Genomic DNA, 18,105 nt, shown 5'->3' on the forward strand with positions numbered 1-18,105 from the left:
TGCCTGCAAAAGGACAAAACCAGAGCTCTTTAAAATATCTAGTGACTTGAGGCCCAAACATCATTTCAAGGTTTAAATGATCTAGTGGTCAGATCAGGACGCAGGTGTGTGTGTGTGTGTGTCAATGGGTTTGCATCTCTCTGTACCTATTCCTGGGGGGCTATTGGTGTTCTGGGCTACAAGGAGACACCTAACTTAGTTTTCCCAAGGCCATATATAACAGGGAACTATTTCCTGCTACTAGGTACCTACTGATTACAGCATGGTCTTCTAAATACTCTAAACAACTTGTTCTCCTAAATACCGGGAGTTTGTAACCTCTGGGTGGTGACAATTGGAGGGCTGGTACACAGACATTTGTAAAGCTTACATTCAAGCCATTCTTAATTGTTGCTTGGCTTGACGGAAACACTGTCATACACATAATGTTAACTTCTTTCGGGCAGGTTCAAATGGGGTGTGTGTTATACTTCAAGCAAGAAAAAAGAACGGCTGTAATCTTTTTGTGGTCCACTTTAATAGTACCTTCACATCACTGGCTGCCCCTCAAGATTAGCAACTGTTTTATTGACTGTGTGTGTATACAAAACAAAACCACGCTGGGAGCAGCTGACCCGGAGCCTGTCTTTAGGAGGTATTGTTCTCTCAAGGTGGCAATGTGGTGAAAATATGGGCATTCTTCTGAGAAGGGTCACTCCTTCAATACACAGAGACTATCTCCCTTTACACTACTGGCCCTGGTCACCCCTTGTGTGGCCTTGGCCTTAATCCAGAAGAGCCTTTTGGCTTGGTTACAACCAGTAGTCCATAGAATTTTAGTTAAATGATGGACCATGCTAGAGAGCAGATTTGTAATGCTTCAAAACAAGTTAAATTTCCCTCACATTATCATTTTCTTCTTGAAGGTGTATTTAGATTGAGGGGAAGGTAGCATTCAGCATGTTGGCAGGGAAACCCTATATAGCTCACTTGCACTGTACCTCCAGGTGAGCAGGGCGGGGCCTCGACCTCCACACACATCGCAAATCATTGGAAGGGGCCTGGCTTAAGGGAGATGCCAGAGGGTAGAAAACAACTTGACAGTCTGTTTTCAAGAGGACCATAAGTAAATTGTAGTTTAGCAAACTCTCAAAGTCCAGTAAATAACACTATTTAAGTCTAAAACCAGCAGCTGCATCACTCTGGGTAACGGAACTCTATTTTAAATTAAAAAATAACAAGGCTAAACTCGGCTAGATGGGCACTCTATATATTCAATAATACTATAATTTATTAAATCCTATCAGTCAGAGGTATTCTAAGCTTGGCCAAAATATGTCTAAATTGAGCTCAAGACATTTCTTTCTTTCTTTCTTTTTTTTTATTTTGGGGAGGGAATGAAGAAGGAATGTGAAAAGGCTTAAAGCATTTCAAGAGTCACCGAACAATTCAAACTGCTGCTCTGAGGTTTTACTGTTTCTTGGTCTTTTGTTTGAATTCTCATTTGGGTCAGGTTGTGTTAGGTGTTCTGTTGAAATAAGTAGAAAATAGCTGCAAAGTTCCAAAGAAATTGTGATGGGTTTAGGAGGATGGGGTTTCAGCTTTTCAAAGCGGTAAGACTTTCATTTCCCAATTGGAGACCTTGGCCTTGGTCTTGCCCTGACTTTTGTTAATGAAATATAGCAGACACAGAATGACTTAGTTTTATGCCTCTACTCCCTTCCTTTCTGGGTTTGTTTGTTTGTTTTTTTTCATTATTTTCTTACTCATCAAACTTTCCAGAAAGGATTTTTATCTTCCATTCTCCATACTGGTAACCACACACTTTCCTATCCACACACACACACACACATACACACACACTGTCAATCACCACCATCTACTACTTGCTGGTTATCAATATCCAAAGGCCACAGTCAGCCCCTCCATGTCCCCAGGCGCAGATTGCACTGTTTGGCACTGAGTTTGGAATTGGCACCTCCAGGGCATTGCTTCCTGTGTGACCTAATCAGTGGTCCTTCTTTTTCCTCAAGTACATTTTAGCCCTCAAGTGGGTATCTTCAAGTGGAGGCCCCAGTTACAATAATTATAGGCAGGAGATTTGGGGATGACTCTGAAACCAGGTATCTCCACGCTATGGTGCCTGGGACGTGGGAGGAAGAAAGGTGAGGGCCATGGGAGTCTCAGCCCTATTAACGTGATCACCTTGGTCCTTGGAATATATTCCGGCTAGGTGTGCACATTTTCCCAGGACACTAATACTGCATTCGCATCTTTTATATAAAAAGTGAGGACACGTGAAATGCCTATACCAAATGAATGGTACCAGGAACCTGAGAAATTCTACAAATAAAGAAATGCAGTCTTACTCTGGGTATAAAACATTTCAAGGAGATCACAAGTTATGTTTGCTGTTCTTTTTCTCGCTGAAAATATTACCCACTTCAGATGCCCATATTTGCAGTCACTCTTCAGGCTTAACACTAACAAGGCGGCTGAAGCTTAGCTTCTGAATGGATGACCATCCAGGGCAGAGACTGCCTCCATGCTGCCAATTCTGGGGGATGTGCGTGCACAGGTTATCTGGCTGGGAGACACAACATAATACATCTCCATTGTTATTTGTCTATTCAAATGCCACTCATTGAATTCTGAAAGAATTTCAGATACCAGACACTATTGTTTTTATGGCTCCATCCTTCCTCTTCCTCCTCATTTGTCCCCTCCAAACTCTCGTCTTTCCTTTTCTCTCTGATGAGCAGTCAGATGCTACAACCTCAGTGAGGAGAAACCTACTCTCTACCATGGAGAATTCTCAGCAGGAAGAAGGCCTTAGGGAAGGGCCAAGGTGATGGTAGATATCTTCCTTTCTGGGCTGCGCTGAGCTCGGTGGCACCCAGCTACACGGCTGCGGTCATGGGGTTCTTCTGCCGGGGATCCTGGGTTCGGTAGGGGTACTGGTCTGGGCTGCCCCCTCGGGGCCCTGGTCTGCCCATTTCCTGATAGGCTGGCACTCTGTGGTGCTGAGGGGGTGAAGGCGGAACATCTTGTCGGAAGGGTCCTTTGTGCTGGGGTGCTGGTGGGGGTGGGTAGTACTGGGGATACCGGAGATCTGCGACCCTCAGATCTGGGGGGCGGGGATAGCTCCCTTTGGGAGGATGCACAGGATGAGCCCCTGGATAATACGAAAGCTCCCTCTCCTTGTAGGGTCCTCGAGGTGCTGCTGTCAGATAATCTACAGGATCGGCTGTGCCACCCCTGCAAAGAGAAGAACAGACACATATCAACTAAGATGGCTGTCCAGCTGAAGACCATGTTCCTCAGCCTCCCATGTAGTTTGGTGGGGCCACAGACTAGGTCTGGCCAATGGGTTGCGAGCAGAAGTGATGTATGCCCTTAAGAAGAAGACAGGGAGCCTTCTTCCCGTCTCTCTTTCCTGTTGGCCACTGGAGCAGCCAGTTTAGACCACAAGGAGAAAGCCACATGCTGAGGAAGGCAAAGCAACAGAAGGCAAGAACCTGGGTCCTCAATGCCAGGGAGTCACGATGGGCAGGACTGCTTACGCTGGGATTGGTACATCCGAGAGAAATATTCTTCTATCTTGTTTATACCCTTATGTTGGCTTTTATTATAGTAGCCAAACCAGTTTCCTAGACAAGACAGAATCTGACTCTTCTAAGGTTGGGATCATTCAACCCCTCCCCTTTTCTGCCTTCTTGAAGCTAGTCCTACATAGGATGGTAGGAATGTACAGGTTATTTGGAGCCATAGAGTTCCCATGGATTACACTCACTTCTCTCCTAGGTCCATGGGTGCTCGTAACATGGGCCGTGGTTTTGGTCTACCTCTGGCTGGCTTCTGTCACATCCCTGTGTGGATGAAGGTGCCCTCCTGTCCCTACAGTTCCTAGACAAAGTCTTTACCCAAGGCTGGGAATTACCCACCTAGAACACTGATGTAAAGCAATTCTCCCATAAAGTCGAGAGGCACCACCAGGCCAGTAGCAGAGCAGGAAAAACCAAACCAGCTGTATGTTACTCAGCGTAATGAGTAGGCACACGGAGAGGTCCAGGGCAAGAATAAACACTAACAGAAAGCGACCCTGTCTGGATCTTTCTGCTAAGACAACAAGCATCTTCTGATCCCTTTGTCATAACAGAAGCAACACATCTCTAAACAATGTACAGATGACTGCATCTTATCTAGCCTGGGGTTAAACAGATGAGTTCTGTTTGCAGCTCTTAAAATCCCATAAACCTTCTGTACACATATTCACCTCCCCTACCCCCCCACACCCTTCCCATATTTTGTCCCTTTACCCCGCCATTTTATTATTTTTTAGAAGGAAAACAGCAACAATCATAATTAATGAAAAGCTCTCCAATGTCAGTACAAACTGGTAGAACACTTGAAAGAAATGACAGGGCTGTAAGACTAGAGTGTCTGTGGTTAATCAAGCACCGTCAATGAGGGTCAAAATCACCCTGTAATCTACGGAGTTTGATGTTAACACAGCTCTGTAAGTTCCCCAAATCAATGAAGGCTTGACAAGCTCCGAGCCCTGGGCATGGGGAAAGCAGCATGCGAGTGCATTCATAAGGATGAACAATAGAATTCTCTCTGTACTTCTTTATGTCTTAATTTGGCTATGTATAATAATGAAAGATAGATCCTCAAGCTTGGGGTAATTTACTTAGTGAGAGTTTTCAGATAAAAAAAATTAAATTGTTTACGTACAAGTTATTATAACATCAACTGCTATTATTCAGTAGAGTATGCTTTGCTCTATTTTAAATTACCCATGACAAATAGAGCAAATGTATAATCTGTCACTCCAGCCCTGGGAAATTAAGAATCGAGTTCTCATTTTCCCTTTCCATTCGAATTTTATTTTTGATGTAGGGAAACTTCCAGCATTCATTATATCCTTTATCATAAAATATTTTAAGCCCCCCCCCCGAACCCCTACCCCTGTACTCATTTCTATTTCCTTTGGTTCATGTGAGAGATTTCCTCAATTTTTTTTTTAAATCCTTAACCTGTGCTTTCTCTCAAAATCTACTGAAGATATTTCTCTGCATGAAGTGAAACATGTGGTTTTTCTGCACTCATTTTAAGCCCTTGGGATAAATCACTGACATTTGCAACACACAAACATTATCTGCCTTAAAATGAACACACAACCAGTGCTCCCTGCGGACCCTCTTAGCCTGGATGTTTCCTGTTTAAAATGGAAAGAGAGAAAGGAGAAATTCCAGGCCCTGGACTTTTAGGGTCCTGTTCTCTCCCTGGAGGTTTCTCTCTTTTAAAACAGAACATTATAAAAGACAGGCATGCTTTGGTTTGGTTTTTTTTTTTTTTTTTGAGAGAAAACCCAGATCAAGTGGTGACGGGGCAGAAGCCACCCTCAGAGCCACCAGGACAGCACAGGTTGTGTGTGCAGGGGACGGTCACTAGCTCTTCTCCCACACCTCGTCCCTGTGACTCCTCCACCTCCCATGGCGAGGGGCAGGGAGGGTCCCCCTGGGCACATGGGGCAGAATTCAAGATCATTTTGTGGTTCCATATTGCTTCTCTCTGAGGGGAGAGTTTCATGTCTGGGAGTTTGTGTACATGTGGCAGAAAATAAGTAAGGTAGCTGTTTTTTGTCAAGAAATGAAATCATGGAAATTGTCTTTCTCTGTGGAACTCATCAAAACAGTTATTGTTTTTAATTTTTTGGAGAGAAGAAAAACAATGCGCTGGCCTATAAAAACACTGGTTAAGGTTCAAAGAGTGTTAGAAGAATTTTTCTTTCTTTGATGAGGGGGAGTCGGATGTTGTTTATAATAACTTTTTGCTCAAAATTGAGCATTTCCTACAGACTTTTGCCAGGACAACTCTAAGTGCTTGTGAATACTGTGTACACACACACACACACACACACAAACACACTTAAAAAAACAATTTTTAAACAGGAGAAAAAAAAAGCCCTCCCCCTTAATTACAGAACTAGGGAGGGAAAAAGAACGGAGAACTGAAAGTTTAGCTTTATTAATCTTGAGTTTCCCTTTTTATAGTTTCTTTATTTGGGTGAAATGTCATATTTGTAGGAAAGCACAAAAGCCAATCCATTCTGGGGCCCAAGAAATGCTTATCACAGTGGCCGATACTGCAGGTTTGAGTCTACCCTGAGAACCAGGGGCAGACTCTCCAAGACTCTGATGCAAACAAGGATCCAAACAGCAAATGTATCAGAACATCGAGACCCCTTATTTTTCATGGGACCTCATGATTTTTATTTGTATGCATTATCATTTTCTTAAAAACAAACAAACAAACCACCTTTCCCTTGAAAATCTCACCCAGGAACCATATTTATATAAGGAAAGAGAAACAAACCTGTATTTGCTTTCTTTATAATATAACTCTTTGAGGAAGAGTTATGAAAATATCTATTTAACAATTTTTTCTTTTTTTAAATGTTTTTTACTCTTTACTCTTCTATTTTATTTTTGGCTCATTTCTTTAGGCTCATTTCTGGAGGCCACAAGGATTGGGGTTTTGCTTGGAAAACTCACAGCAACTAGCTCAGACATAGTTTCCAGTCACACAGATGCATGCAATAATGAATGGTATCCTTCAGGCCTAAACATGACATGGCTATAGGGCACTGACGTGTGAAAAAAACAGTAAGGATCCCTTTCATTACACAAGGGTTTCCTCTGTTTGCCATCTCAGCATGTCGCTATTTTCCCTTAAACAAACAAACAAACAAACAAAAAGAACTGAACATTACGGGCTAAGCAGGTCAGATAGCCAGTCCCTGGGTGCCAACAGTTTTCATTTTATGGAAGGATGGAAGGCATGCGCCTACATTTTCTATAGTTCATTTTCCGAGTTTACATTATGCTATGTTGACTATGGTCACAACTGAGCAATGTGGTAAGAATATGATTATTTTTATTTTCCTGAACAATTTTTTGCTCTCACTCCAGAAAGAGGTTAGTGATTGTTTTATACTTTATTGGCTTAGTTTTTTTCTACTTTTTAAAGTAATCCACCTCAAAGCCTTTAACCAATTGCCTCTATAGTCTCCCAAAACGTCCAAACACCCTCAGGTGTTCCACTAAGCACATCCTCCCGAAGAATTCTCTCCCAGAACCCTCTGACCCGCCTCAGTCTAACCTGGTTGTCCTCTATGCCTGGTGCATAGCTAGGATCCTGAAATTTCACTTCTCCAACTTCCTGGGTTTGAGTCTTGTGCTTTGTATAAGATGATTCTGTATGCGGAAGGGTTTAGTATTGGAAAGACTGAGTCACTGGAGAAACCTTTTAGCTAGGAATGAGGTGGCTACATTTACTGGAGTAGATGATGGGGCATAAGTCCCTGGAACAGATGAAGAAGCACGGGCAGTTTCGAATCCTCCCATCTCCTCCTGCATTTTTCCTCCGCTCCCCCTTCAAATTGCAAAGACAATCCCTTTCTTCTGCACTCACTACAGTCAGTCATTGTCACCTTATCAGTCTTTCACCCTGCCTCGTGGCTAGTTATCTACTGCACTGGAGCATGAGCATCTTGAAGGAAGGAACTGGGCCTCATATATCTAGTGATTTCCCTTAGAGCTCCGCACAGGGTTTTGCAAATCCTAAGTGCTCCATAAATGTACATTGAGTTTGTTCAAGTGCATTTAAAGTAAAGAGAAAACCCAAAAACATACACAATAACCACAGAGGGATGTATGTGTGTAGGGGCTGGAAATAGGTAGGTGGGCAGAGCAATGAAAGAAGAAAATGGACTCTCATTGAAAGCCAGAGACTGACAATGGTTGAGGTAAGACTGCTCTCTAATTTTTAAAGAAGGAGGGAAGGAGGGGGGTGAGGTGGGCTGGGAAAAAAAAAAAAGAGTTGGATTGAGTCCAACACAGAATGACTAAACTTTATCAGGACACAGGTTATTACATTTGTCTTGTTTGCCATAAACAAAAGTATGCTCTCTTATCTCTGTTGCCTTGCATGCTACTTGAAGCACAGTAGGTGCTTAACAAATCTTGGGCTAAAATTAAATTGCCTTGACTTACCAGTGAGGTCAATAGGACTAACTGGTATACGTTAAATATATTTATCCAAAAATCATTTAAGGATTGTTTCTATTATGGTCCAGCAAAGACATTTTCTTTGTTTTTGTCTTAACACAACAATGTAAGAACATTTTAATGTACACGTTTAAAAATACAGTACCCATGGTTTCAAAGAAAATGTCTGAGGGAGACAATTTCCAAAGTGAAAACCAGGTGAAATCACCACCGTTTCAAGTACCTGGACTTGAGGATTGATGAGCACCAACCAGAGGTAGAGGTAATGTCCAGTTCCCCTCTGTCACAGAGCTGCCCAACCTTTTCTCCGTCAGGATACACATGATGGATGACTTTCATATAAACCGCACGTGCCCAAGAGAGGCAGAGGTTAGCATTATGCAAACTTCTCTGCCTCCTGCTGTAACTCAATGCCCTTCCCTCTACCTCAAAAAAGAACAAGGGCATTCAAGAGAGTTGGGGTGACATTATCAAGGGAGAAAACTTGAATCTGCTATAATTTATTAAAAGAAATTATTTGCAACCTTCCATTCTTCAAGGATTAGTGACAAATCCTTGCAATTGCTGGTCAGGAGTCACCTTTGTGTATCAAGGCTGAGATTAACAATCTCCACTTCATCCAATGAGCTCCCTTTAGGAGGATGGACAGGTGAAGTCGAAAAATAACAGTGGAAACACAGCTAGGGTTGAGCCACGTTAGTGACTAGAAGAGAATTTGTTTTGAGAGGGGATGAGTTTAGCAGGTGTTAAAATAAGGCATGCAGTAAAAAGTGTGAAAGCCATAAAGAATTTATGAGCACAGGTGAGTATGTCCACCTCAGGCACAAGCACTGGGTTTCTTACTTAAGGAAAAGCTTCCAAAAGGCAGAATCTTGTTCCTGTTAATACGCTGTAAAATACTGTGTGTGCTATTAGCTGTCAAAACAAAGACAATTTCTTTAACTTCAAAGGTAGCCTTTATGGGTTTCCTTTTGTGGTAATAATTGAGACCAAATTTGGGGTTCAAATAGGAGGAAGTAATGTGTGTAAAACTGTGGCTGCTAAGAGAGGTACTTGTACTTCTTGGCAGAAAGTCAACATCTGGCAAAGCCATACTCCTCTCAAGCATGCTATGCATAGATGATGTAGTGGTGAGCTGATGTTGGTGCTTTCTTTTCTGGTTCTTTCTTCCACAAATATGGCATACCTCAAAAAGATTAGCAGAAACTAATGTACTCATAGGCACTTGAGCTTCCCATGCTATGTGGACAGAGATGCTTTTAGTCTGTGTTTGGAATTCCTTCAGTGTCAGGTTTCCAGTGACCAGGCCTTCATCCTTCAACCGGGCATGAATGTGGTTGGCCAGGAATAGCAGAGCCCTTCACACTGGACACTACATAGCTGTGATTTTTGCAGATTTGACCGAATCATAAAATATAATGATCATTTGATGGTTCATGTTACAGAAATGATTTTGGAAAGAAATCCTACTTTCATCACTCCCATTTCCCGAGGCATCAGGAGGAAAGGACTCTTGCTCTTTGTGAACTGGAGTGGGAAGAGATTTATCAACAGATGGTTTCGGCCCTTGTTAACACCAAGGAAATGTTTGCAAAGAAAATGAACGAGGAATGATAATGACTGAAGCTCAAAAGACATTTCAGTTTCAGACAGTTTTAGAACTTTGATCACCCACATTTAATTTCTTCATTGTTTTACAACAATGACCACAGATAAGAATTCAGTTATTAACAAACTTCATGTGCAATGAGGATGGGACCTCTATGACTCTTCAGCAGATGTTGTCTGCAAAATGGCCCTTAAGAATGTTCCATCCTATCAGATGGTGGGAGGTATTCCCTAAAAATGGTCCTGCTAAAATAATTTTCTTTATGAGGGGGAGCAAGATTTTTAAAGTGGGTGCTGCGGACAATTAAATAAGGTAATATAAGATCATATATAGAAAAGCAATCTTTGCGGAAAGCCAAAACTGCTGTGTCTACAAAAAGGTCATGAAGTCCATTGCACAATATCTGCATATAATTACCCTATGGCCTTTCTAACCACAGAAAAGGCTTTATTTAAAGAGAATGGCAATCAAGGGAACAAATCATCATAACTTCTTAGGCCACTAAACCTAACTCACTCTCTCTCTCTCTCTCTCTCCTCTCTCTCTCTCTCTCTCTCCCTCCATCCCTCCCTCCCTCCAATACAAAAACTCCTGGTAATTATAACCATAGTCCCAGAATTTCAATAGCTAAACACTGAGAACTTTATCCAATCATCATGTAAGAGGCAATAGTTCAATTTGAAGGTCAGACTTAGAGGGCCAACAGCATCAGGAGCGTAGGGTTCTGAATTCTAAAGATGGTTTTGCCTGCCCCTTAGGGGAAGCACTACACAGTTTCTTGCCCAAGGTCACTGCCTGGAGACAGAACATTCTAGGACAAAAACACAGTGTTCATGAGGGGGGCTTTTCCCTGATCAATTTAGATTGTATTTATTTTTAGAGTAATACATTCAATTTTTGAATAAGACATTCTTACACCTTATCCAATATCAGATATTCATATTGCTGTCACGTCTTTACCTGTCACACTCCTCTGCCATTGATTTCTAAAGCCTGGGCAATAGGAGGGTTTTGATGTAAACTACCTGTGGTCTTAGATCATCAGAATCCCTCGTCACTAAGAGCAAAGACCACAGTGAACGAGTATTAAATACATCTCCCTTCATGCGCGTGCGTGTGTGTGAGTATGCATGTATTGGGAAGGGCTTCAGTACCATAATTTCATTAAGATCCCAGTGAATCTTGCCACTGCAGTTCTCTTACTCTGAAATTCAGAAGCAGAAATGGAAGTGCTGGGAAGCATGCTACTGCTCTAAAGCTGGATTTAGAATTGCCAAGATTCGAAGGCTGCCAAGCACAGCAGCTCTTTCTTGAATGCCTACCGCAGGCCAGGTTCCATCTTAAGCGTTTTCTCCACATTAACATGCTTATTCCTCATAATAGTGCTACAAGACAGGTACTGTTATTATCCCTGTTTTGCAGATGAGAAAACGGAAGAACAGAGCGTTTAAGTAACTTGACCAAGGCCACACAGGAAGTAGCAGGGCCCAGAGTCAAGCCCAGGCAGACTGACTGACCTGGAGGCCCCGTGTATGACCACTAAGCTAGAACACATGGCCTCTGATCTCTCTTGCTTGTCACCTACCCACAATGTGCCTATTGCCAGCAAGTGAGGGGAATCAGAGACATTTTTCTGACGCTGGCTAGTGAAGAGTGGGTGAGTGAGACGCACTTCAGTCTGGGGAGGTGGTTTGGATCCTGGTCATGGAGGACCATACTAGGGGCAGGGTGGGGAGGAGTAAAGGGCGTGATTTTTGTTCAGTAGGATTTGGAGCAGGAGAGTGACATGAATTATCTGTGGGGACGGCTCCACATAGAGGTTCTTCAGGTACCTCAAACTTCATAGGTACAAAATGAAACCATTACCTCTCCCCAAATCTGCTGCTCCTCCAGTGGTCCCTTTGGAGAATGATGTCATTTACACAGTCAGCCATGCCAGAAACCTACACTCCCTCTGTCAGCCCCACTCCAGCCAGAAGGTGGGTTCTAGAAAATGCTCTCTTTAATATTCTTGGCTGTCCATCCTCACTGCCACGGCCTCACTTTACTTAAATCCCTTTCTAACTGGGCGGGAAATATTAGGGCTACCAGGCAGGCAAAGTTGTGGGCGAGCTTCACAGAAAGCAATTCAACAGGTGAGAGCCAGGCACACACCAATCTGAAAGACGGCTGAATTTGATAACTGTCAAGCCAGTTGCTACCAACTCTGAAGCAATTTTGAGCACATCACACTTAACCCTCAAATGAAAACATGGTACAATTTGTAGAGACAGGGGAGTTCAGTTTTCTTTTGGAGACGGTATGAGCATTTACATTTTTTGGATGTGATACTCTCAGATTTAAATCCTGACAACTGTTAAGTTTTTTGCTTGTTCTGAACATGAGATCTGTAGTAAGACTTTTTTTTTTTCAGTCAGGTAATCTTTGCCCCCAAATTTAGACTAAGTTAGGTTTATATAAAGTAATTCATAAACCTCTGTGTTTCCTTTCTGCCTTAAGAAATGAGCATGTTAGTATTAGTATTTAATTTATAATGTGGTTAAAAGACAAGTGGACCGAGGAGCAATGTAAAAATGAGGGGCGCCAGAATCACTTTTGGGTAGGAAGTATTTGACATCAGCACCTCCTAGCACTGACTTGATTTCATCTCCATGCAGTTTCTCCTTATCCTTCTCTCAATAGTGACACAAACTTCTTGGTCCCATCCTCAATTGGAGGGGGTGCATTGAAGAGGGACAGCCTGGCCCAGAGCTCCATTAGGGGTTAGTTTGGATTTTGATAACTGATTCAGCCACAATCATGCTTCAGCATATTTTGGATATTTCTATTCTAACAATCTCCCTGGTGGCGGCCAGCACCAAGGGCAATCAATGGGTCCATTCTTCAATTCCCGCCAGATAATAAATGGAAGTGCTTTTGGCCTCTCTGTATTACTTTCAATGTGGAATTGAAGCACCTCATGATAATGTTCACCAAAGTTAAGGAGGGTAATTCCAGGCCTTCATCTCCTGTCTATGTTAAACAGGTTCCAGGGCCCCAGGCTGGCCCTGGTGGGCACACATGAGGCTCAACTGTTGGCCCCATGCAGCCCTTCCATCCAGAATCTAACTCATTAGTTGGCAAGGCACTTTGGAGACAGTGTCTGCACGACAGGGTCTATGTAATATTATGTTCTATTCAGCTTTCATTTTTGCAGATGAAATGGATTTATCGCACAAAGGTTCCTGAACCATATTGTCAAAATGATTTTCAACAAATAATAAAAGTTATTAAGAGAGTCTTAGGTGCTGATGACTCACGCTGAGCTCTCCCATCCTGTCTTGGTCTCTTCATCCTCTGGCTGATCATTATATGGCTGGTAAAGACCGGCTATTAATGACATTACAAATCTTTTACTTTCAAATCTCCTTTTATTGAAATTAGAGCATTCTTTGTCCTTTCTCTTTCTGTTGTAATATAGCCTGACTGTAAGCCCAGCTTCTTCGGGTTCCATCTTTGCCTTTGATGCTGGTAAAATTGAGCAGCTAGCAAATCAAGGCTTATAATAATAGCTCAAACTGATTGGGGCTATGAAATTGCTCTCATTATTACTTCTTTTTCTTCTTCTTTTTTTTGTCTCCAATGTTCTTGCACAGTTACTGTCTTGAGCCTTTCCACAACCCCTCTCCCATGCCCCCACCTTCCACTCCCTTTAGCAAACTAATATGTGGGTCTACAGTCATTGATAAGTGTTTTTACAAAAAGAGCAAGACAAGCTTTTGTTGTGCGTTCCTTCAGATGTTATTTCATCCTACATTTGTTCTCTAACTACCTGATTTATTCCTTGCACAAATGAAAGAAAACTGAAAATTCCCCTCTGCTTCTGTTTCTTTGAGTGTTGTCTTGCTTTCAGTCATATTTGAGGCTGGCACGTGTACCAATACGAGATGATTTCCCCCTGTCTTATCACGTTCGTTCTTTCATCAGCATGACGGCAATCTTGACTCTTACTTAAAATCCGTCACGAAGCTGAAGCTTTAATAATTTAAATAAAAGCTTATCATAGAAAAGCAAATATTTACAAGTAGGAGGCATCTAATTTAAAGAAATTAATTAAAAATAAATGCTGAAGTGATTTAAAACTGAAGACCCGTTACCAGACAGAACGTTATCTACCCTGTGCCCCGCGCCAGCTCATTTTTGAACTTCAGGAGAGATGCGATTCTAGGCTTTCCTTTAGTTTTTGTGGACCTCAAGCTTCCTAACCTGCAAGCTCTTCCCTAACTAGATCTCATTTGCCTATCTGCGTGGCCAGTGCTCTCAGGGTTTTCAGTTAAGAGGGGGACCAGGGTGCCCCTCAGCGTAGTGGGGAAAGAGTGGGACTCATTTGTAGAAATGCGATCCCGGTGACTTCACTTTTTCTGAGCCTCAATTCCCTCATATGTAAAACAGGGATATTACACTTGCCTGTCTTCCGCTAGCAGGGTTGCAATGGAAACTGAATGAGAAAGAGCAAACAAACAAAAAGAACCAGTCATACTGAGGTCCTCAATACTTGTTGAATTTGAAGTCACACGCAATCATTTTTAAAAGAAAGAAAATCAGATCTTCCACGTGGAGTTTAAGGTGATTGTCCAACTAGAATGAACAAGTAAACAAATCCAAAATTGATGACTGAGAGCTATGGGCCTTGTGCGTCCCACTACACATTAGTACGTGCCTGTGTAGGAGACCCTCCAACAGGGGTTGCAACTTGTAGGTCTACAGAATGGACACACACACAGACTTATATGGTATTTAAAAAAAAATTCAGCTAGTTGCTGACATTTAAACATTGAAGGCTTTCACATAAAATTTCAGCTTTCCTGTTTTTCTTTAAACTCAGGTCTTCCCTTCCTTTAACGCTGCAATCAGCTGGAGCTGCCCCTCGCCAGTCCCCTAGAAACAGGCACAGAGCCCTCCTTAGACTCTACTCCCATCTGCTTCTCTCCTTGACAGCTCCCATCTGCCCCTAGTGCTATTTAGGTTTGCAGCCCCTGCCCCACGGGAATAAATCTCACCCTCTAGTTTTCTGCATCATTGCATTCAATTTGCATCCTCCGCTTATAGGTGTATGTTATCCAAACTGCCCACTTGAAAGAAGGAAAGTGCCCTGGGAAGTAGACTAAAATTTCTATCACCATACCTGGTCCACCTTTAAATCTTTAAAAATAAAGTCTCCACCAATTGCTCTGTGCCGGAGAGAGCTGCAGTATGGAGAAGGGAACCCAGAATGGAGCTACAAAGACTGGGTAATAATGCCTCAGGGGAGTTAAGACAAATCATTTTACTTTTCTCTGGCCTTATCTTCAACTCTAAAATGAATAGGTGGCCCCAATGAGTCATCAGGGGTTATGATTTCATGACCCATCCAGGAAACCACACAGGCTCCAGGCCAAATTGACCTGAGGTCACACTGCTGCATTTCAGCCTGACTTCTGCAAGGGTGACCCTGGCTGGACTTCTTTACTTATCTGTGCCTTGGTTTCTCCATCTGTAAAGTAATATGTGCTTTTCTTCTCATAAGAGAGAAAGCAATGATATGGGTGAAAGCGTATTGGAGGAAAATTGGGATAAAAAGAATCTAAGATCTTATATTACTCCTGTGACTCAAAGGTTGCAATTATGAAGGGAACCTGTCTTGCCTAATGGGATTTCTGGATCAGACTTTGAACTCCTTATTGAGAGGCATGATGTAGATATTTTCCTGGCCAACAAAGTGATACTGTGCAAGTTTCACCCTAGCCCTCAGCAGAGTAATACCAGACCTCAGTTCAAGGGTAGGTCGTCCCACTTCAGAAAAACTGAATTTTTCTAATTTACTTCTTTGTGCCATGCATTTTATGAGGAATGTATGTAGTTTACTGTTATCAGGTAGTTAAGCACTTTGATGAGGTGTGAACTGGTCTTTAATTGTTGTATTTACAACATACTTATCCTTCCCTAACATCTCATTGGGGAATTCTCTACTTAGTTGATTAGGTGAGGTTTAGTGAACTATAATTTGGTAAAACCAGAAGCTGAAAAACACCCTTTGGAGTTTTAGCAGTCTTATAGTCCTTTGTAAATGTGGAAACCACTCAGTGGCGGTTAAAAAAATTAAGTATCAACAACAACAGTAAAAAGGATTAAACTGTCAATTAAACACTATCACTTAAAAAAATAATAACACAGAAAATCAAGATGGGAAAAATAACTAAATCTAAATCCACTTGTTCTTTTCTGGGTACTATTTCTGCTAGGAAGAAATGGCTTCAGGGAATGTTTCATTAGTCAGGGACAGGCAATCAGAATTGCTTTTAGCAGCCAAATGCTTATTTAAAGAATAATTTTCTTATTTTTTCTCTGGACCGTTGTTCTAAATCTGGATGGATGAAACTCCTAGTATTAACTCAACTCAGAGGCCCATCTTGTTCCTTCACTGGTGACAGCAAACCCCACAATTTCAAGCACCTACAAAAATGTATGAACACCAACATCCATCCCAAGAATCTTACTGCCTCGCCAGGGAGACAGAGAAAGAGGTGAAAGACAAGACGAGGCACATACGCTCAATGCTGACTAAATGCCATGAGATTCCTGCTACAGGAATGATGAGGGGGTGCTTTAACAGAATCTTGAAGGAAGAGTTGGAGCTGGGCAAGCAAAGAGAAGGGACGGCAAGAGATGGTCACTCCATAAATGAGGCAGCTGAAAGACTGCAGGACACTGGGTGAAAGAGCTCTGAGGCCAAGAAAGCGCTCTTATCCCAGTGTCAAAACTTACTTGTCCCAGATATCATTTCTTCCTGATCCCTTATTTCTGGGTCACATGTCCCTGTTATGAACTTATTGAGCAATGTCAGTAATGTTTGAAAATTAAGTCATGATTGGTTTAAATCTATATAGTAAGATTATATAATAAGACCATGGAAAATCTTTAATATAATACAGACTGTATGCTTGCATTGGAAAAGTTCTGCCTCTGTGGAATTGCTGACCACTGTATTTAATTACCTGTTTTCCTATGTGTCCCCCGATCCACTATGAGCTTAGCAATGGTAAGGACTATTATGGAGTTCACATCCCAGTGCCTGGCATATGTAGGCACTCAGTACAGTACTTATTAAATGAATGCCATCTAGAGATTCCTGGTGGAAAAAAAGGTCCTCTTTTATTTAAATTCAGTGGGACTTACACTTGCCTACTGAGAAAAAAAAATGCTCATTTGAGTTTTAGCCACAGTACCTTTCTCTCCTGACAACTGGCATCTTTCTCCTTATCTAGTGACCAAGCTCCCATCTCGGACACCAGCTCCAGTAAATGAGTTTCCATTCTGATGGTCAGCTCAGCTTAGCTGCTCCATGGAAAACAAGAGCCCTGGGCTTGGTGTCAAAACTCCTGGGTTCAAGTTCTGACTCGGCCACTAACTATGAGTGAGAAATTTCCATGTTCATTTTCTTCACTCAAAAGTGAGGATTATAATGTAAAACTCATGGGGTTGTTTAGAGATGATCAAATTAGAGACATACAGAAAAGCACTGTGTAAACAACAATGTCCGACTCCATTATAAGATAGTCTTAGCATCACCCGTCCACTTTCTCCTGAGGCTCTGCCTTACCCGTCCATATCCTTCAAGGAATGAGGTCCTAGCCCTGACTCTTAATGTCTCAGGCAGGTTGCCTTCATCTGCCAAGAGAACCTCTCGCCTTTGGCCTTTTATAAGATTTCTTCTCAGGCTGTGCTCCTCTCTGCCTGATGGGCTCTCAGATTTTTGTTGAAACTGGGTGGACTTCTTTCTCTCTGATGGCTTTAATCACCAGAACTCTTCTGTCTCCTTCTTCTGGGGCTTCTCCCCATCCCTTTTTCTACCTCCAGGTATGTCTGTGTTCAGGTCTCAGCCAACTTTGAGCTGAGTGAGCCTGACCAGCAATACAGACCCTGCGATGACCATCAAGAGATGAAATAGAGGGGGAGTTAGGTATAAATAATTCTTGGTTTCCACTTAACGGACTTGTGACTTTGGAAGGTTGCTGTCCTCTATCATATAATCTCAGTGTCCTCATCTGTAAAATTGGGATAGTGATGGTGACCTGCTTCACTGAGTAGTTAAGAGGGTTCAACTAGTATGTCTGCAATGCACTTAGCACAGTGCCTGGGCATGGAAAGTAATTGATAAAGGTCGGCTATTGGTATTATTTATCTCCCTGTTCCAACTTTTTATTGCTTATTCCTGATTCCATGATGTCTTACATGCTTTTCTAAATCTTACAAATATTCAGGTATGTCCAGGGGCCTTTTTCTCCTCTAGAAATCTGCTTTCTCCAGATGGAAATGAAGCAAGTTATCACCACTTTCTCAAAATTTATGGACCATGTTCATAAAAAAAAAATTGTACAACATACACTAAAATGTACACTGTCTATAAATAGTTGTTCTTTTGGT

At 42.1% G+C, this 18,105-nt stretch overlaps 1 protein-coding gene across 1 annotated transcript in view; it reads right to left on the minus strand.

Annotated features, from left to right (window-relative positions):
* Positions 1-464: 464 nt before the first annotated feature.
* The window catches only part of PARD3B (par-3 family cell polarity regulator beta), a gene marked incomplete at its 5' end in the record, with an annotated part of 286,988 nt that continues 269,347 nt past the window's right edge, over positions 465-18,105 (minus strand). Inside the window, one exon of the mRNA XM_019652918.1 lies at positions 465-3,237. Coding sequence (XP_019508463.1) covers positions 2,880-3,237 — 358 coding nt within the window. The remainder of the gene's footprint in view (positions 3,238-18,105) is intronic.

Source organism: Hipposideros armiger, unplaced genomic scaffold (genome assembly GCF_001890085.2).
Source record: "Hipposideros armiger isolate ML-2016 unplaced genomic scaffold, ASM189008v1 scaffold_190, whole genome shotgun sequence".
Taxonomy (NCBI): Eukaryota; Metazoa; Chordata; class Mammalia; order Chiroptera; family Hipposideridae; genus Hipposideros; species Hipposideros armiger.